At 43.5% G+C, this 21,246-nt stretch overlaps 1 protein-coding gene across 1 annotated transcript in view; it reads left to right on the forward strand.

Annotated features, from left to right (window-relative positions):
* CDHR3 (cadherin related family member 3) overlaps positions 1 to 21,246 on the forward strand; it is a 67,517-nt gene that overhangs the window by 15,073 nt on the left and 31,198 nt on the right. Inside the window, exons 5-8 of the mRNA XM_049777640.1 lie at positions 9,271 to 9,365; positions 10,168 to 10,272; positions 15,705 to 15,853; positions 20,723 to 20,912. Of these exons, the coding sequence (XP_049633597.1) occupies positions 9,271 to 9,365; positions 10,168 to 10,272; positions 15,705 to 15,853; positions 20,723 to 20,912 (539 nt within the window). The remainder of the gene's footprint in view (positions 1 to 9,270; positions 9,366 to 10,167; positions 10,273 to 15,704; positions 15,854 to 20,722; positions 20,913 to 21,246) is intronic.

A 21,246-nucleotide genomic window follows, 5' to 3' on the forward strand; every position in this document is an offset into this window, starting at 1 on the left:
AGAGTGGTACATCTGCCAAGGAATGTTTAGCAGGAACAGTGAAGTGTATCATGAGAGGTGAATGTAATCTGGCCACTCTTTTACTCCACAGGCTGTCATCGTTTTGACCTATATATAATACATTGAAAAGGACTCGTGAGGGCCCGGAGAGATAGCACAGCGGCGTTTGCCTTGCAAGCAGCCAATCCAGAACCAAAGGTGGTTGGTTCGAATCCCGGTGTCCCATATGGTCCCCCGTGCCTGCCAGGAGCTATTTCTGAGCAGACAGCCAGGAGTAACCCCTGAGCACCACTGGGTGTGGCCCAAAAACCAAAAAAAAAAAAAAAAGAAAAAGAAAAAAGAAAAGGACTCATGAGATGGTTCACAGCCTCTATTCCACAGCAAGCCCTCCTTGCGCCTTCCCCACTTCAACATTGTGCACGTGTTGTGTGTGTGTGTGTGTGTGTGTGTGTGTGTGTGTGTGTGTGCGCGCGCGCATTTTGGGGCCACACCCAGCAGGGCTCAGGGGTTGGTTACTCCTGGCAGTCTTGGGGAATCATATGGGATGCTGGGAAGTGAATATGGGTTGGCTGCATGCAAGGCAAATGCCCTACTTGCTGTACTATCTCTGGCCCCGACTTCAGCATTTTTTGTCCCACTTCCCTGCATGCCCAGTGGCTACAGGTGACTGGCAGACTGACACAGACTCAGAGCTAGCCTTATAGCCACTCCCTGTGCACCTTCTGTGTGGCCATCGGGTCCAGGGGAAGATCGTCCACCCGCCAGGGGCTCAGCATAGATTCAGTGCTTGGCCTATTTGAAAACAATTCTTTTCACTGGGATTTTTTCTCTGGGTCCCCTCCCCCTGCCCTTTCTCTACCTCCCCGAGACTCCCCCTTCCCACCAACCCACCTCCCCCCTCTGCTAGCAAATGGCCTCCTCAGAGACCCTGAGGACGGTAATCAGTTTCGCAGCTGGAGGCAAAGTGATCTAGTGCAGCAATTCCTCCATTAGGGGCTTTCTCCTGGCCTTTCCATTAGGAAAGGACTCTTGCATAAAGGAAAATGTGCTTGGTCTTCACCCGGGTAGACAAAGGATTAAATTAAAAGAGCAATAACCTTGCTACTTGCTGGGCTACTGGGAGGGCAGCAGGGGAAATAATTCTCTCTGCCTCTTTTGGCTGAGGGTTTTGAGCAATGGCAGCTGGAGCTGAATTTCGGTTTATCTGGAATTGAAGTGATGGTCCTGAGACATGGAGCCTGATCAAAAATCCTGCCTGGCACCCCAAGCATATCAAGCAGCCCATTCATTTTGATTTGAAAAGGAAGTGAGCCCTTGACCTGTTCAGGCACCTCCAGTGAGAACCCAGGTCTCCTGAACCAAATCTCACTCATCTGTTTTGATCATTTCTGCCCTTGGTGTCTCCCCCTTTTTTTGGGGGGGGGGTCACACCCAGCAGCGCTCAGGGGCCACTCCTGGCTCTACGGTCAGAAACCGCCCCTGGCAGGCTCGGGGGACCATATGGGAAACTGGGATTTGAAACACTGTCCTGCATGCAAGACAAATGCCCTGCGGCTGTGCTATCTCTCCGGCTGGATGTCTCCCTTAGTGTAGATACAGTAACCTTCCTGCTCCCCAGCAACTTTCATATAAAAAAATAATTTTTCTAAAGCTCAAGAGCTAGTTTAATTGATAGACAGTTTTTAAGCACATGGCCCACAGGTTTCGTGAAGCCCTGAATTAGTTACTAGGCACCCACCTACTCTGAGCATCACTGGGTGGCATCCAGAAAAATCATTAATCAAAGGAGATCAGTGTGTCTCCAGCAGTAGAGTTTGTACCCCAGCCCCAATTTATTTAGTTCTGCTATCTCATTTAGTCAGCATCCAAAGACCGCAAACTGCATTTGACTCAGGGTTCTGTTTAAAAGCAGGGGTATTAGACTCCTCACTGAAGGATTGAATTAAGAAGCTGAATTCATGTGTTGGGCTACTTTCTGTTTGTTTGCTTGCTTGGTTTTGCCACACCTGTGGTATTCAGGGCTTACTCCTGGTTCTGCATTCAGGGATCAATCCTGGAAGTTTAAGGGGGACCCTATGGGGTGCTAGATATTGATCCCCGGTTACTCACATGCAAGGCAAACACCCCTACACTGTACTCTGACCTGGAAGAATCTTGACTTGATGGGGATCATCATCCTCAAACTAATGAAGCCTGGATCAAAGAACAGAACTGAACTGCTCCTGCAAAAATCTGGACAAAGGGGCTGAAGAGTTAGCATGGAGGTAGGGTGTTTGCCTTGCATGTGGGACAGTGGTTGGAATCCTGGCATCCCATATGGTCCCCTGAGCCTGCCAGGAGAGATTTCTGAGCATAGAGCCAGGAGTAACCCCTGAGTGCTGTTGGGTAGCTGGGTATGACTCAAAAACCAAAAAAAAATTTTTTTTGGACAGAGCTTGGGGATCAGCTGTCAAGAATGATGATGTAAGAAAGCAATTTGCATTTAAAAACATGGAAATATTCCAATACTTGCCTGCAATCTACTTAGCTCACTTTCACAACAATATAATACCAGTAGTCAAGATTTGCATTCAGTCTTAATTTTTTTTTGTTTTTGTTTTTGGGTCACACCCAGCAGCACTCAGGGGTTACTCCTGGCTCCATGCTCAGAAATCGCTTCTGGCAGACTGGGGGACCATATGGGATGCGGGATTTGAACCACCGTCCTTCTGCATGCAAGGCAAATGCCCTACCTCCATGCTATTTCTCTGGCCCCTCAGTCTTTTTTTTTTTTAAACAAAACAAAACAAAACAAAACAGTAGGCTTATATTTTCTCCTAAAAACTGTCTCCACCTGTTCCCCTCCTCTCCGTATCTGAGCTGGGATCAGGAGGAATTGGGTTGAGGGAAGCAAATATGAGGTTTTTACAAAATATCCAGCTAAAACTGAAAAAATAACAAGGTGTGGTATTGCATTTAGAATGGGGCTAGGGCATGGGTGGGAGAGAATGCTGTGTGCTGTGGGGGACAAAGCCTCAGTGTTTAAAGACTTCTTGTTCTCTCTCCCTCTCTCTCCTCTCTCTTCTCTCTCTTTCCTCTCTCTTCTCTCTCTCTCTCCTCCCTCTCTCCTCTCTCTCTCTCTCTCTCTCTCTCTCTCTCTCTCTCTCTCTCTCTCTCTCTCTCTCTCTTTCATTCACTCTCTCAAGTTTAGCTTGGGTGGCCTGGAAACTTCCGGAAAGACTGTTCTTAAGAAGCTGAATTCCTGTTGCCAGATTCCATTGCAGGCCTGAGAGCAATGAATGCTTTCAAACAAGAAATGTTGAATCTTGATAGAGTGGCAGCCTCAGGGAGCCTGACATTTCCGGAAAACTGGGCCACCTCCCTCTCCCTTCTCTTCTCACACCTATGGCACCCCCAAAGGGAGCACGGGCAGGAAGCTGACTCTCACAGGGAAGCTTTGTGTCCCTAGCTGTCCCTTTGCCTGGGGCTGCAAACAGAGAAACCAGGTGGTGGTGAAGGAATATTCCCAGAGGGAAAACCAGAAAGCCTGTCTGATGAGCATTTGTTAACGGAATTGATCTGATTACTCAGAATTGATCTGATTACTCAGGACTTTCTTCGCCAGTACTGGAGCAGAGAGGGGCTGTAGTTGCTTTTCATTCTATTTAATTTCTGTTTTCTAAGAATGAATATCAAGGGAGCAGCTTTGATTAAACAAGCCTTTAAAAAGGGGACCCAATGCCAGGTTTTACAGAAAGCTTTACTGAGGCACTGGCAAATGGCCACATGACACAATATTTTTAGTCTATGGATATTATCTCCGTTCTAACTACCAAACTGCAATTCCCATTAACACACGCCTGTAGGTTCAGGGATAAAGGAAATTAGCATGATGCTAGAAGGGGAAAAAATCCAATTCTAAGCTAGCAGCCTCTTAACAGGAAAGAAAAGGAAAATTGCTGTGTTCCTAGATATACAGTTCTTCACCCTTTTTATCTATTTCTTTTTTCTTTTTCTTGAGCCTGGAGGCAGAACTAGACAAGATTTCAGACCTGAATTTCAGACCCAGTTTCAGACCTAGCATGACCAAATTAAAACTGATCTCTAAAAAAAAAGAATTTGGTAAGATGTTTTGTTGTCATTTTTATAAATTTTGCTTAAAGATTATTTTTGGGCCATACCTAGATCTATTCAGGGCTTACTCCTACTTTTGTGCTCAGGGATCACTCCTGGTGGAGGTCAGGGAATCATAGATGATGCAGGGGTTCAAACTGGGGTTAACCACATGTAAGGCAAGTGCTTTAACCCCTACATTAATTCCTCCAGCTCATTATTTTAAAATTTTTAGATGAGAATGATCATTTTATTTCAGCAGGAATAAAACAAGAACACCTCAATATATAACTATTAATGTACTTGTTGGGGTTTGGACACCTAGTGATGTTCAGGAGTGATTCCTGACTCTGGGCTTAACACCTGGCAATGTTCAGGGAACCATGTGTGACAATGGGAATTTGAACCAGGTATACCTGCCTTATCTCCTATTTCTCAGCTCCCTACTTCCAATACGTACCATTTAACAACAATGAATGGATCATGTACTGTGTATTGATTGGTACAGGAGAGGCCAGTGAGTGAAATGCTTTCCCTTGTGACTTTTAGGCTCTAATTCACCAGTAGTAGTTACCATACAAAAAACTTCTCTATATCTCAAAAAACAGCCAGAGAGATAGCATGGAAGTAGGGCATTTGTCTTGCATGCAGAAGGACAGTGGTTTGAATCCCGGCATCTCATATGGTCCTCCCCACCAGCCTGCTGGGAGCAATTTCTGAGCATAGAGCCAGAAGTAACCCCTGAGCACTGCCGGGTGTAACCCAAAAACAAAAACAAACAAACAAAAACCCCTGCTCTATATCTAATATGAGAACCAGAGGGATATTGTCTCCCCTCCCCTCTTTAATTTAAACACCATAAGATGTTTATAAGGTGTTCATACTACAGGGTTTTTTTGGGGGGGGGAGCACACCCGGTGATGCTCAGGGGTTACTCCTGGCTATGCATTCAAAAATTGCTCCTGGTTTGGGGGACCATATGGGACTCTGGGGGATCGAACCTAGGTTTGCCCTAGGCTAGCGTGGGCAAGGCAGATGCCTTACTGCTCGCGCCACCACTCTGGCCTCTTTATTACAGTTTTTTTTCCATAGATAAAGTTATTCATGATTTACAGTCATAAAATGTATAATAACCTTCACCAGTGGGCATTTCCCATCATCAGTGTCAACAATTTCCCTCTCACTCTCCTTGATACCCTCTTGCCTCCCATTCACCCTCCCCTCCTGCTTCTGGGGCAGACATTTTACTTGTCTCTTTCTTTTCTTTTTTGACACTGGTTTGCACTACCATTAATGGAGAGTGCCACACATGTTCTTTTCATAGTATATCCTTCTCTACTCTAACTGTACTCTCTGTTCTTTGTAGAAAGCTTCCTATCATAAGGTCTTTCTAATCTTCATTTCTATTGTCTTAGGATAACATCCCCACACTGTCTTTTATTTTTCTTATATCCTACAGATGATTGAGATTATTGTTTATCCCTCTCCTTCAGACTCATTTCACACAGCATAATAATCTCCATGTCTATTCATATGTAAGCAAATTTCGTGACTTCATTTTTCCTAAGGGCATGTCCCATTGTTATTGCACTCTTGAATAAGATTTCATAGCTGAAACCAGGATAGAGATGCCACAGTCTGCTCCAGTGCACCCACACTTAACTCAGAGGCTCCAATTCATGGCTCACTATCTGGATAGAAGCCAGCTAAGAGGCTTGTTCCTAGTTTATCATCACCTGCATTGATCCCTTTCAGCATACCTCTCCTGATCTTCAGGACCATAAGCTTGTGGAGAGCAAGGTCTATCTGGCATTTCCATATTCAAAGACTTAACTCTGAGACCAACCAGAACTGGGACTTAGCAGCTAAAGCATCTTAGCAGTAGCCTTGTAGAAAAGACATCCTGGTTCAGGAATATAGGTATAACTGCACCCCTTCCCCTCGGGGCTTGTTTTCCATCACTTGGGCCTTACATCAACAGTTATGTGTGGATTCTTCAATGAGAGAGATAGCACTGTTCCATGGGCAGGCAGCAAGCTGGCTGCAAGTTGGTAGGGAGCCTTAAGATTTAAGCATCTTGGGCCAGAGTTATAGCACAGCAGTAGGTCCTTGCATGCTGCCAATTCGGGACAGACCTGGATTCGGTCCCTGGCATCCTATAAGGTTTCCTGAGTCTGCCAGGAGCAATATCTGAGAGTCAGGAGTAAGCCCTGAGCACTGCCAGGTGTGGCACAAAAACAACAACAAGAAAAAGGTTTAAGCATCTTGCTTTTGAGTACCAGAGATGCTTTACAACTTGGGGAGATGGGAGAAGGATGCTTCTTTGAATTATTAAAACATTCCCTCTTGGGCCCGGAGAGATAGCACTGTGGCGTTTGCCTTGCAAGCAGCCAATCCAGGACCAAAGGTGGTTGGTTCGAATCCCGGTGTCCCATATGGTCCCCCGTGCCTGCCAGGAGCTATTTCTGAGCAGACAGCCAGGAGTCACCCCTGAGCACCGCCGGGTGTGGCCCAAAAAAAAACAAAAACAAAAAAACAAAAAAACATTCCCTCTTAAAAAAAGATGTAGGAGAGGCAGAAAGATAATACAAGGTTTAAGCCATTTGCCTTGTATTTATCCAACCCTTCACATCACATATGGGCCCACAAATATTTCTAGGAGTGAACCCCTCAGAACAGAGCTTGGAATAAGCCCTGAGCATTGCCAGAGGTGACCCAAAATTCAAATGAAAAACAAACAGGCGAGAAATCAAGCCAAATGAAGAACAAGAAAGACTTATTCAAATAATCACCTGTCATCAGGATCTGTTTCATTATTAACCAACCAAGCTATAAAATAAGATTTAAGAGCATAGGAAAATGTCCAAGCTATCAAGGAGAACAAGATATTACAGTTTTGATTAGAACATCATCTCACTTTTTTTCAGAGAGTGTTTTTATAGTAAAGAACAGAAACCTATTATGAACATGATAAGATTTCATAGGTGACTAATAACAGGTTTCCTTTATATGTTTTTCTGTCTTTATCAATTTTCACAATAATGGTTCATTACAACTAGAAAGGTGTTATTAAAAATAAGTGGAAAGTAAACACATAAAAATGATTTTTTAAAAACCTTCTAAGAGTGCTAAAGAGACCTCTGATCGCTTTGGTATTTCTCTCACTCTTCTCCTGTAGGAAGCTTAGCTGTGATCACAGCCCAGAAAATGGCTGGGTTGGAAACCTTAGCTTATGGCTCCTTTGATTCTAGACTTCAGGGACTGAGTTCTGATGGAAAAGCCTCCACTGATGATTTGAAACAGAGATCTGAGACCTGGAGGAGATACCACCCCTTATCCTAGTAGGAAATAATGAAACCTCCTAACCTTTAAGCCCTTGGAACAAAAGAATAGAAATGTGGGCATCTTGACTATTGCTCTGGCCTTTCACACTTTACATTGTGTGATTATAAGCTCATTCTCACACACAAGTGCAGTTGATGGCATCCCTTATACATGTTAAACAAGGAAGGGGCTCATCCTAGATTTTGTGCTGAGGAACCCATTTCTTTTTCTTTGTTTCACCCTACCACACTTGTTCATTATTCCTTTATCACAAGAAGCTATCTTTAGACAAGGTTTATGTTTCATAGACCAGATATACCTGTGAGGCACAAACTTCAAATCAACTCAAGAAAATTCTTGAGTTTCCAAATCCCTTTGCATTTGGAAAGATATTGGGCCCTCCTCATGTTCTCAATTTTTTTTTTTTTTTTTTGTGGAGCCATCATTTCTAATCTGCCTTCTCTTTCTGGCCCAAGCACACACACAACTTGGAGAAAGTTACAATACCCAAGCATATATAATGTTGTATCTATGATCCATCAATATGAAATCACACTTGCTTGGTCAGAAGGCCATGCATTTGAAGCTTTGCCAAAGAACTAGGAGTCATGGTAGTTTTCTTCCTTCATCCTTCCAGCAGGATTCATTTCCTTTCACCCAGGTTTTGTTTCTGCTTTGTTGATTCCTTCTTAGAAGCAAGGGACATCTGGTGTAGCTTGGGGGATGGGGGTTGTGATCATAATATAAAAATAGTGGTACCAGGGTTTACTCCTGGCTCTGTGGTCAAGGATCACTTCTAACAGTTCTCCGGGGATTATATGTAGTGTTGAGTATTGAATAGGGTCAGCTGCAAGCAAGGCAAACGTCTTTTCCACTGTGCTATCATCTCACCTTTTAAAGAATAGAAACCAGGGACTGGAGAGATAGTATGGAGGTAAAGTGTTTGCCTTGCATGCAGAAGGTCGGTGGTTCGAATCCCAGTATCCCATATGGTCCCCTGAGCCTGCCAGAAGTGACTTATTTTTTTTTTGGGGGGGGGTCACACCCGGCAGCGCTCAGGGGTTATTCCTGGTTCCATGCTCAGAAATTGCTCCTGGCAGGCACGGGGGACCATATGGGATGCCGGGATTTGAACTGATGACCTCCTGCATGAAAGGCAAACACCTTACCTCCATGCTATCTCTCCAGCCCCAGGGAGTGACTTCTGAGCATAGAACCAGGAGTAACCCCTGAACGCGGCCAGGTGTGACCTAAAAACCAAAAAAAAAAAAAAAAAAAAAAGAATAGAAACCAGATCTGACTGACTTCAATGTCATTTTACTAGTATTCTAGAGCAGCAGTATTTCAACAGGGTTGATTATAGACAATACAAAATTGAAGCCAGAGAGATCCTAGGAAGTAGAAGGGTGATTCCAGTGACAGATATAGGAGGTTAAGAAGCACATCTCCTAGAGAAAGGACTCAGGGGCCTGAGCAATAGCACAGCAGGTAGGGGATTTGCCTTGCTCATAGCCAACTTGAGGCCAACCTGGGTTCAATCCCTGGCATACTATATGGTCCCCCTAGGTATGCCCCACCCAATGAAATAAGAAAATAAAGTGGACACAATTACTTCTTAGGGTTTGATCAATGAGAGGTTGGGACTCAGACCCACTGAGCTAAATGCTTTCTTGATTTAGTCTGTGATTTGCCCATTTGAAGCTCAACTTAGTATATCAAGAATGTTCCATGGGAATATTAGGAACTGATCCAAGGAACTGGTCAGAAAGGAAATTGGTTCAGCTAGGAACTGAATCAAGTTATCTCTGACAGGAAAGATGTATAAAGGTACTTAATTGCTTGCTTTCTTTGCAGTATTTCCTGGTTTCTCCTATAAACAGTTTTAACCTGTCTGCAAATGGGACCCTCTTCTCCACCACAAAATTTGACTTTGAAGCAGGATTCAACAGGTAGCTTTTTTAGTCTTGTGAGAAGAGTTTTCTTTTTTTGTTTTTGGGTAACACTTGGCTGCTCTTAGGGGTTACTCCTGGCTCTATGTTCAGAAGTCACTCCTGGCATGCTCGGGGGACCATATGGGATGCCAGATTCGAACTATCTTCCTTCTGCATGCAAGGCAAATGCTCCACCTCCATGCTATCTCTTCGGCCCCAAGAGTTATTTTCTTGATGGTCAAGAGTAACCAGAGGGAGCAGGCATAGTGTTCAGGAGTCAGTGAATTTCAGAGAGAAGGAATAAAGCAATGAGCTGGAAGGCCACTTTCCTCAAACCTTCATCTCCAGAAAACTCAAATCAAGGCAAGGAAAAGGGTTCCCAAGACCTCTGGAGAATGGCCTGAGATGTCCTTCTGGTGTGAGAGAGGCAGTAGCTGAGTGGATATTTTAACATGGCAGCAGACTAGATGCAAGCAGACCTTGAGGAGAGAGTTGTGGCAGGGCCAGGTGTGAGGCTGTGGGCAACTCAGTGCTTACTGGATCCTGGCTCTGCTGAGAGCCTCATTTCTTCTTTTATCTGTGGACCCCTATGGGGATCTGTGGAGGCCAGTAGGAGGTATGCTCTGTGAGCAGATGTGAGTGGAAATAAAACAGATGTGTTAGCTTTAGATGTGGAGGAAGAAGGCAGCAGGTCTGAGTGTGGGAGTCTACTGGCTGGGATGTGAGGCACTGGCCAGAAAGGGCCCAGAGTCTTCTCCTCTTCCTCCTACCTGTGGTGTAGCAGACCTTGATTCTTTCTCTGGTGCTATTTTCCTGGCAGTTACCATCTCACTGTGGAAGTGAGGGACAGCCATGGGTTGAGAGCATCCACAGACCTCCTTGTGACCATTGTGAACATCAATGATGAGCGCCCATACTTTACCAGGTAAGCCCATGGGCCCACAGAACTGTTGCTCAGGTGGTCAGACCTCGCTGCCAGACACAGCTCTTTGCAGACAGCAGACTAAAGAGGGCTCAAAGGCCTGAGGTCTTTTGTGGTTTCATCTGGGCCCCTGTATGCCCCTTGTTCACCTCTGTGCACTGTGCCTCCAAGGTCCTTGTTCACAATGAGGATGAATCTTGTAGAGAAAAGGTGAGGTCTGGGCAAGGCTGGGTTCAAGGGAGTGAAGATAAAGAGGGTCTTTCAAAGTGAATTTGTGATGTGGATAAGTGCAGACCTCATGGGTTCACTTAGAATGTCCGCCTTGGACTAAGGATACAGGACTTCAGTGGATATCATAAGCTGTCAAGATTCCCTCTATTGTGTGGGCTAAAGTTTCTTTCTGCCACTAGGGAAAGTGCCTGGCATCACCTGCCTCTACAGAAATGAGGAATGAAAGAGGATCTGAGAAGGGGGCAGTTTGGGAAGGTGTACAGTAGCACACACCTTTAATCCCACCACCTGAATACAAAAAAACCAGACCTAGCTTGTACATGATAAAGGATTTAGGGGAAAGTGATGGCATCACAGACCAGGTTACCATACCCTGCACACTGCTTGGCTTATGGCTCCCAAAGTCTGCGTGTTTCCTTCCTGAGGTGGGCTCAAGGAGCCAAACACAATGAACCTGTCAAAGTCACCTACTTGGGTGCATTGATGACCGGATTGCATTCAGCTCAGAAGTTTCTACCAGCTAAAGAAGTAAGCAGCATGCTGAAGTTGGGGGACAGGAAGACCACCACATTCCCAGAGCAGGTGGTGTCATTTGAGAAAACATTCCACCACTGGCCATTTTTGGACATGCCCATGGTCCACAGCTCCTCCTGGAGTGTTCACATCCAGTGTGTCACAGCAGACACAGCATGCCAGGAACTGCTTGTGACCAGCTGCTGCCTAAAGATGCTGCAGTGTGTTTCTGCTGACTGGGCTCCTCCGGGCAGTTTATAAATAGTTGTGACATCGCAGCCCAGATCCAGACTCCAATATTGGCACACATAGCATGGCTGATTTATTATGACTCCCAAAGGAGGAGATGGCCAAAGGCTACCCAAGATACTGGGCTCTCCTCACCCAGGGTCCCCATCTCAGGAACTCTGTGCTCACAATAGGTCAGTTATGAAAATGTAGGTGAGTCAAGGAGGGGAGAGATGTTGAAACAGGAATGTGCCATGGAAGAAGAGAGGGAAGTTTCTAGGGTCAGACTAAACTCTGTCAATTCTTCCTTTGGGAGTAGGTTTCATCCACCCTGACAAAGTACTCTGATGCCTGCTTGCCTTGATAACCGGGCTCTTCTGTTGTTGTATGAGTTCTAAGCTGCCCATGCCTCCCTGCCCCCTGGCCAGTACAATTTGCTATTGAAAATATTTTCCATTTGATCTCAGGTGGTTTCGAACATCTGAATACTTTACAGGCTCACACCAGGTACTCTAGGCTCCTGCTGTTAAGAAATCTGAACACTTTATTGTGAAAGCGCATGATTCCCATCGGCTCACTTCCTGGCAAGCTCAGTCATTGCTATTTTTGTGCAGCTCTGTATCTCAGAATTTGGCAGTAGGTCTTTCTTTTCTGCTTAAAAAAAAAATGGACTCCCAGGCCTATTCAGCTTGGCATCCGCCAGTATATACACACCTTCTGAGCTTCCTAAATCCTCATTCATAAGACAGAATCATCACAGTCACAACAGGAGTCATTCCCACAAGTGTGGCCATTGTCTGCACTTTGCCCAGGCTCCAGTAATCCATCCTGGAATATGAGGGTAAAAGGTATGGGGATATAAGTGGAGGTCAGAGCATCACTGTTAGGTCACTGTAGGGTTGCTGTGCTTTGAACAGATCTTACCTCTACTCTGAGGGGAACACTCTTCTAGTGAACAATATTTTATATATACTTGGGGCTCTTAGATCCCCAAATTCAATCGATATAGGATGATTTTTTTCCTTCTGCTGCACTCAGTATCAGGTCAGCCAAGGAGAGAAGTTTATTTTTACATCTAAGAAGTTGGCCTTCAGCCATGGTCTGACGAGTCCTCATCACGGGGCCCTGATTTCCCAGAGGACACAGCACAGACATCACGAGCCTGCAGAACTGGTCTCTGGGACAGCAGCATGGCTGACATCTGGAGCTGAAGCTTGCTGGTTGTGGAGGCTGCTCTGTGCATGGTAGAAAGTTCTGCATTGTGCCTGCCTCTACCCCCTAGAGGCCAGCAGCATCTCTGAACCCTGCTTTGACAAAAGGAAAAAGTCTCCAGACACAGCCATTACCACTGAAAACCACTGCTTTGGAAAGAAGAGGGTGTTGGAATGTGCATGCCCACAGTGCTGTTGTAAATCTGTGGTTGTCTTTATAATAGTGTTTCTCAGATCTCAAAGTGGGGCTAGGGAAGTAGCACAGTGGAAGTGCACTTGCCTTGAATTAATGAGACTCTGGGTTTATTTCTTGGTACTCTCCCTCCATCAATGGAACTCAACCATTAAGTACCTACACATATCTGGTATCTTGTGAAAATACAGAGCTCCACCAGGGGATTGAAAGAATCTGTTAAAATGCCTGGGATCTGAATGGGACATGACACATTAGAGAATCTGTTAGTGATGCAAATGGCACCAGAGATAGAGTAATGAGGGTGAGGTACTTGCCTGTGTGCTACTGACCCACGTCACCCATTCACTACCCCCCATGGACATATCAAAACATAGTCCCTGAGCACTGCCAGGTGCATCTCCCAAACAAATAAAACATAAATGCATGGACCATGCCAGGAGGCTGTGAGCTTGTGGGCATCTGAGCACTTTGTTGGAAGTGTATGTAACCTGCTCACGGTAACCAAAGAAAAAGCAATCTCAGGCTATGAACAGAGGTTTAGTCTAGTCTTAGGAACCTCCCTAATGTCTCAATGGCACATTGCTATTCATGTTCCACATTTTCCTTGACTCACCCACACTTTTAGAACTAACCCATTCCTAAAATGAGGGTTGCCTGCGAGTAAGTGAATTAGCAGGTTACTTCCAGGGGACTCTCAGTGCAGAGAGCCCAGTGCCAAGGGTGGCCTGTTGGATTAAAATCTCTGAGCCCCCAGCAAGGGACTGTGCTTGCAGAAGATCATCTTGTTAATGGGGGTTCAATCCAGATGTTGAGTGGAAGCCCTGATGGCTGTGGGGGTCATAGTTCGAGCCCTGTTTCCCTCTCATTTCTCCTTCCTCTGCATCCCCCACACCCAACCATCAGGATCTATAAGAGAGCTTATAAGAACTCAGATAGGACACAGAAACCTTGCTTAAAGAAGGGAAAATGCCAATTTAGGAAATCTTTAACATTTGTCTTTAGGACATCTCATTTGATTTGGAGATATAATATAGCTGGTAGAGTACTTGCCTTGTATGTGGCTGATCCATTTTTAATCCTGCACCATATGGTCCTTCAAGCCCTGCCAGCAGACACTCCTAAGCACCACCAGGTGTGGCCCCAAACCAAAACCAAACCTTTTTTACATAATTAGTATGCAATATTGCAGGATTTCAGTGTTATAGCACAATATATTTATATATATGTAAGATACACCTCTCCACCTCAACATCCCAGTACCACTCCCAGTACCACAAAAGACCCTTCTCCTTTCTCCAACCCACTCTCCCCTTTCTCTTTGGTAGCCACTGTAGTTTTCACTAAGTCTAAGAGTTTTGTTGGATTTTGCCAGTTTATTTGCCTTAGTAATATTCCACAAATGGGTAAAATTGCCTGACCATTGCCTTTCACTTCTTCATTTTACTTAGTAGCATCCATCACCTCACGTTCCAAGTTCTATTCTATTGGGCCCATTTTATTTATTTATTTATTTATTTATTTATTTATTTATTTATTTATTTATTTATTTATTTATTTAGTGGGATGGGTGAAGATTGGGCTGCACCCGATAGTGCTCTAAGCTAATTTGGCTCTGTGCTTTAAGATCACTCCCAGCAGGGCTCAAATATCAGTGTGTGGGATCAAATTCGGGTTGACTATATGCAAAGTAAATGCCTTCCCTGCTGTACTATCTCTCTGACTCCTCAGTTTCATCTTTTAAAGAGCAGGGAGGCATTCCATTGTGTAAACCCTGCCACAGCTTCTTTAGCCAGGCCTCTGTTGATGGACTCCTAGTAGGAAACCACTAAATTTCAGATGACTGTTGACCCCACTGAAGTGATTTTCCCTTGACTAAAAGAAATACTGCAGTTATTTTAAAACAAAAAGTTTCCCTTGGTGCACTCAACGATACTCAAGTTAGCAATCATGTACAGTTAACACTTTGAACTCACCTTGTTCAGAGGCCCTGTGGTCTGAGGGAGAAGAGTGAAATGGCCATTTAAGGTTAAGTTGTAAGCAGTTGCCTTAGGGAGAAGATACTCTCACCAGGCCTCAGTAAGGGTTGGTTTCTCCATTAGAGATCTGGCCTCACATTACTGCCCCTCATGAGAGTATACAGGTAGAGGATGTGAATTTTGTGTCCTCAGACATGGGGCAAGGGAAAGGAAAAAAGTGAACAAAGGCATTTGGGAATAAAAATCTAGAAGTTTTGTCATTTCTCTGGCTACTGATGACATTCATCTATAAGGGTCAGAAACCCAAAGATCTGAATAAGATAATTGATGGGTTTAATAGGTTTTTCAAGAAACTTTTGCACTAGTATTGAGAAGAGAAAAGAGAGCTGGACAGACTGTCTTTCCTCATTTATTTTTGTTTATTCATTTTTGGGTTACACCTGGTGATGCTCAGGGCTTATTCTTGTAGATCTCATGTGGCCAAACGTGGGTTACTAAGTGCAAGGCAAATACCCTACTGACTATATTATTCCTTGGTCCTATATCCTCATTTTATTTATTTATTTATTTATTTATTTATTTATTTATTTTTTGTGGTTTTTGGGTCACACCCGGCAGTGCTCAGGGGTTATTCCTGGCTCCAGGCTCAGAAATTGCTCCTGGCAGGCACGGGGGACCATATGGGACGCTGGGATTCAAACCGATGACCTCCTGCATGAAAGGCAAACGCCTTACCTCCATGCTATCTCTCCAGCCCCTCCTCATTTTAAAGCTGTTGATTTTCAAAGCTGGTTTGAAATGACATCAGAAATGGTGGATAGTATGGAGAAATGCTGCAGTCTATTTGACTTCTTGCAATGCAAAGCACGGTCCTTTTTTTGAACCTAGGGAGATATGATCCTCAGAAATACAAAAGCCATTTTCCCCCACCCTCTTTCAGGGAAAAGTTTGCTCTTCCTTTGCAAAGCTGCAGCTTCAACATCCCTGTGCTATGTTTAGCACTAACTAAAATCCCCACCTCCCTAGTTCCATGATCTTGTGTCCCTGAAAATTCGCTCTGCCTTCTGCATTTCCTTCTAGCCCAAAGCGAGTGTATAAGATTCCTGAGGAGCTGAGTGTGGGAACCATAGTGGCCAATATCACTGCAGAGGACCCTGATGATAAAAGCTTTGCCTACTTTCTCCTCTACAGCATCACAACTGTTAACAGCTATTTCAGGATCAACCAGTGTAAGTAAGTCACATAGCACACACACTTTATACTCATGCACATGCATTGACATGCATTCAGACACTGATACATATTCATTCACACGTGCACACTTACAAATGCACATACTCACACAATCGCACGTGCGCCCACTCATGCACTCAGACTTGTACACGTATGTGCTTACACATCTACACTCACACACAGTCATGCACGCAGGGACATAAAGAGACATACATACTTATGGACACTCACACAGTCACATCCATAACCTCATGCACTCACACATGCTCACAGATATTCTCACATGCATCACAGATACACTTATACACTCACCTTCATACACATATTTACATCCTAACATATCCTTATTCATGCATGCACTCATACTGTACCCCCCACTCTCACACAAAAATAACCCTTTCTGTGCATCCTACTAATTTGGCCCTTTGGATGACATTTGTGTGTGTGTGTGTTTTTTGGGTCACACCCAACAGCGCTCAGGGGTCACTCCTGGCTCTATGCTCAGAAATTGCGCCTGGCAGGCTCAGGGGACCAATATGGGATGCCGGGATTTGAACCACCATCCTTCTGCATGCAAGGCAAATGCCTTACCTCCATGCTATCTCTCTGGCCCTTCTTTGGATGGTTTCTATGAAGATTTTGTCTGTCTTCAGATCTGGGACATGCCCTAGAACAACAGTTTTTAAACAGGGTCCATGCATTCCTCAAACCACCTCCCAAGAATATTCTAAGGAAGCACAGATAGAACTCACATAAATGGAGGGATACCTATGGTAGATTATCAGTGGGGTCACAAGAAGTAAAAAGTTTGGAAGCACAACAATTTTTGGGAAAAGGTTGAAAATCACTGCTCTAGAATATTTGAAGTTCCAAGATTAAAATATATTTTAACTTTGTTCAACAGATATGTTAAAAAAAACTTGTAAATGTCTCGAGGAAACTGAACATTTCCTTTCTAAGCTGTCTCATTCTTCACCTTGAAGTCAATGGGTCTGTAGGTATAAACAACTTTTTTGGTTATTATCTTGAAACTTTCTCAAAAGAGGACCTAGACCAGTTCTGTGCAATGGAAACAGAATGGAAACATATTAAAGACTCTCATAGATAAATTCTTAAAGAGTAAGGAGAAATAGGGCTTGAGAGATAACATAGCAGTAGGGTGTTTGCCTTGCATGAGGCCAACTCAGGATGGACTGTGGTTTAATTCCCAACATCCTGTACTGTCCTCCCGAGCCTGCAAGGGGCGATTTCTAAGCACAGAGCCAGGAGTAACCCCTGAGCATGTCAGGTGTTATCTCAAAAAAATGAAAAGTAAGGAGAAATAGGTGAATTTACTTTAGTAAAGCATATTATTAATCCCAACATATCAAAATAATAATATTTTTACAATTAATACTTGTTTTAATTAGGTATTTTACATGTGCTTATATTGTTATTGAAGATGTTTGTATGCTGTATTTCACTGCAGAGTCCTCAAGATTTCAGGCCAGATTTTTTGCATGAAAGTGGAATACAAACATAATGTGAAGCTTTTTAAAAATTGAGTCAATATTACTTTTAAAATAATTTATTATTAGTTGTCTTTGGTACAAATTAGGGTGCACAGAATACTCGTGAATAGGTGTTAAAATTGAATAGTTCAAATCAATGTATCTCATTTCTCCAGGACAATTTAGCAAACATTTTTCCAATCTGAAAAAAATACACACATTAGTTGGTATTGATTTGTGCATTATAGTCAATTATTACACTTGAGAAAATTTACTACCATGTTGCAAAGCACAAACTTGCAAAGTTTAATCTTCTGTCTTCCAAGATTCTGCACTGTTATTACTGATTTTATTATCTGATGCACCACCTTTAGTACCACTCATATGTTATGTATTTACTTTATTGATTTGCCACAGGATATAGTCTACAGATCCATCTATGCAGTGGTCTTCAACCATAAGCCAATGGATGGACTACAGATCTAGAAAGGTTGAAGAACACTAATGTAATACATTGAAAAATCTTATCTTCTGATGCTTTTGACAAATATTTCATGTTCCAATATTTTTTTGGAGGGAGGGCACACTGGTAATACTGAGGGCTTATTTCTGATTCTGTGCTCAGGGATCATTCCTGGATGGGCTCACGGGATTCTGGTTGGCTGTGTACAAGGCAAGTGTCTTACCTGCTATATCTCTTTGACCTCTCTAGTCCCAAAATTCCCCCCCACTCCCTCTTCTCCCAACTTTTTATTATTCATGTGTATAACAGTTCCAAGGTTAAGTGCTTATTATTTGTAGTAGACATTAATTGGTGATCATTGCTTATCCACTCATTGTAGAAATCATGCAAGTGGTCTTTAAAGACTTTGTTTACACAGACATCAATGGTTTGCATGATAGACCACTGGGAATGACTACCTGGTTCCTCTAATTTTAATGAGAAATTGCAATATTTTGTCACAATGTGTTCTTGGAAACTACCTAAAAATAACAAATCTGACTGTTTCAGTATACCTTTTACAGGTGAATTGTAGAGTTTAGCTGCCATAGAAAGATGCAATTGACTTACTCATGACTGCTTCACCTACCCACCAGCTCTCCTTTTGTCTATGCTGGGTTGAATGGCAACCATTACTATGGTAGCTCTAAACAAACCATGCAAGTCAGCTTTTGTGTAAAATAAATCCCACATGTTGTGCGATCACCCCATGAACTGTATTTCTAACTTGAGGTGGATGAGTCTGAAAAAGCAGGTAGGATAGCTGTGAAGGATTAATAAACCAAGCCAGTCAGGAAAGAATCATGGAATTAGTTTATTTCTCACCTTGTGGTATCTCTGAGTGTGCCAAGCCAAACAGCCTATTTTTTTATACTCAGTACAAAATTCAACTGAGTGAGGTAGGGTGGAGTAAGATCCAGGTGGACTTTTACATATCAAAGGGCTAGGTGAAAAGGAAAGAGGAAATTGGGGAAATGCCTTTGTTTTGGGTTAATAGCTGGATGTCTTCTTGCATGTTTGAAAATATATCGACAATGTGCATGCACTGAGAATGCTAAACTAGAGACTTTGAAGTATTTGTGTATGACTGGTGAATACATTGCTATTCTATGTACCTTTCAAGCAGCAGGACAAATGGAATATATCATGCAATAATTACATGATGACAGGTTATAAACCATGTTTTTAGACTGAAAAATTGATGTGATGATGATGAAGTAAGTGGCTACCAGCATATGGTGAAATTTAGTATATTATGTTTAGTACAGCTCTAGATTTGGTCTAATCCCATTATAAGTATATGTGGTTGCTAATTAATCTATTGGACAGCATCAATATATTCAGCTTTTTGGTGGCTGCAAGTTATTTTCCCATCAAAGTATCTTAGTGCAAGAAAAAGTGTTTTGTCCCCTATCGTAAACATCTTTACTAGGGGAAGACCAGGAACTATATTTGGTAGTACAGGAAATATGAACAATCATTCCATGTATGTGCTTGGTACAGACACCTCCATGAACAACCATGATTCACATTACATAGATGAGGAAACCACAGCTTAGAGAAAAACTTGGGCAGGTTCTGTGACTTCTCCCAGGTTTCAAAACTCTGCAGATGTACCAACCAAATCTGCCTAGCTCCTCAGCTGCCCTCTTTTCTTCTAGTCTGTTGTTGCTTGTGGTGGGTGTATATCACATTCCTGAGGAAACTTGACATTACCTAATGGCTTTACAGAGGCTTGCACTGGACCATTGCAGAAACACAATTCATTATTTGTTCCCATCTATAGACAGAGCAAAGGACACCTTTGCAGTCCTGGGGTTCTACTTCTGTAATTTCCCAATGCATTCTGACTGAGACCCTAAACCAGGTACAGATGAACACAGTTCAGGATGCTGTTTATGCTTATATTGTATACCTTTAATAGAGACTTTTTGCTATAAGTAATAGAAACAAAGGCAAACAAGAGGGAAAATGAAGGCAGAGAAATCCTATATCAATAGGCTAATGGGTCTCTCATGAGAAAATGTGAATGGTAGGACTTTCCCCAGAGGTGGAATCAGCGCTGCTCCAGTGACCCCCAAGAATGGGGCTGCCAGTCTAAACCCTGCACTAATCCTAAAATATGACTCTCAGTCCTGCTTTCTCTCCCCTCAGATCATGGGTTTGGTCAGCTCTGGAAACTGGGGCACAGGGTCAGGGGCCCATCCCTCAACCTGAATTTAAAGAATCTGGAAAGATCATCCCAGACATCCCAATCCAGTCAATGTCTAATACTGGAAATAGCACTGATTGATTAGACAATCAGTATTTAATTGATACAGTATCTAATCAGAATACTAATTGATACCAGAATTGAGATGACTTCTCCCTCATCCTCATCTCCTCTGCAGTGCTCACAGCTGGTGTGAAGTTCTGGGTGCACAGTTGGTTATAGCAATTGCATGTTCTTGGGGGCAGTTACTGGAACCTTACATCCTTTTTTTTTTATTTTTGGGCCACACCTGGTGATGGTCAGGGGTTACTCCTGGCTTGAGGGATCATATGAGACGCCAGGGGACTGAACCGAGGTTTGTCCTAAGATAGCGCTCGTAGGCAGACGCCTTAATGCTAATGCCACCACTCCAGCCCCTGGAACCTTACATTCTGACTGTGATGACAGAGATAAAATGATAGCACTTCTGGATTGTACTCAGTAATGTAGGTGGGGCATGTGCTATCATGGAGACACATCCATCTGCAGGCTTCTTGAGTATTTTGTTTTCTTGCTGGCAGCCAGTGCACATGCCCAGTGCTCATCCTTATTCACTCAGATCTCATCTACCTTTAATCTTCATTTGTCATCAAGCGTCATTGTCTTACCTTTGCCTTCTCAGTGACTGGCACCATCCAAGTGGCAGGCAGGCTGGACCGAGAGGCCAGTGGATTGAGACAAAATCCGACCATCTCTCTGGAAGTGCTGGTGAAGGACCGACCTTCTGGGGGTCAGGAGAATCGCATGCAAATCAGCTTTATTGTGGAAGACATCAATGACCACCCTGCCACCTGTTCCCAATACTCTTTCAGGTGGGCACAACTTGAAAGCTGCTGACCCTGATGCCTCTTTGGTACCATTGACACTTTGACTTCACTGGAATCTTCTTGAGTTGAGGGAGGAAGTAGAAAATGCTAAGCCTTTGGGATGATGGCTCACTAAAAGACTTGGACTTCTAAGAGAGAAACAGGATTGCCAGGCATTGTTTTCTTTCCCTCTCTTCTGTGTATGTGTGTTCGTTTGTTTGTCACATCTGACAGTGATCAGAGGTCATGACTTGATCTGTGTTGGAGTTTGGGGAGGGCATATACAAAGTTGGGATTGGAACTCAGGTCACAGCCTCAGTTACACATTATGCAAGTAATT

This window comes from Suncus etruscus, chromosome 1, assembly GCF_024139225.1.
Source record: "Suncus etruscus isolate mSunEtr1 chromosome 1, mSunEtr1.pri.cur, whole genome shotgun sequence".
In the NCBI taxonomy this organism is placed as follows: domain Eukaryota; kingdom Metazoa; phylum Chordata; class Mammalia; order Eulipotyphla; family Soricidae; genus Suncus; species Suncus etruscus.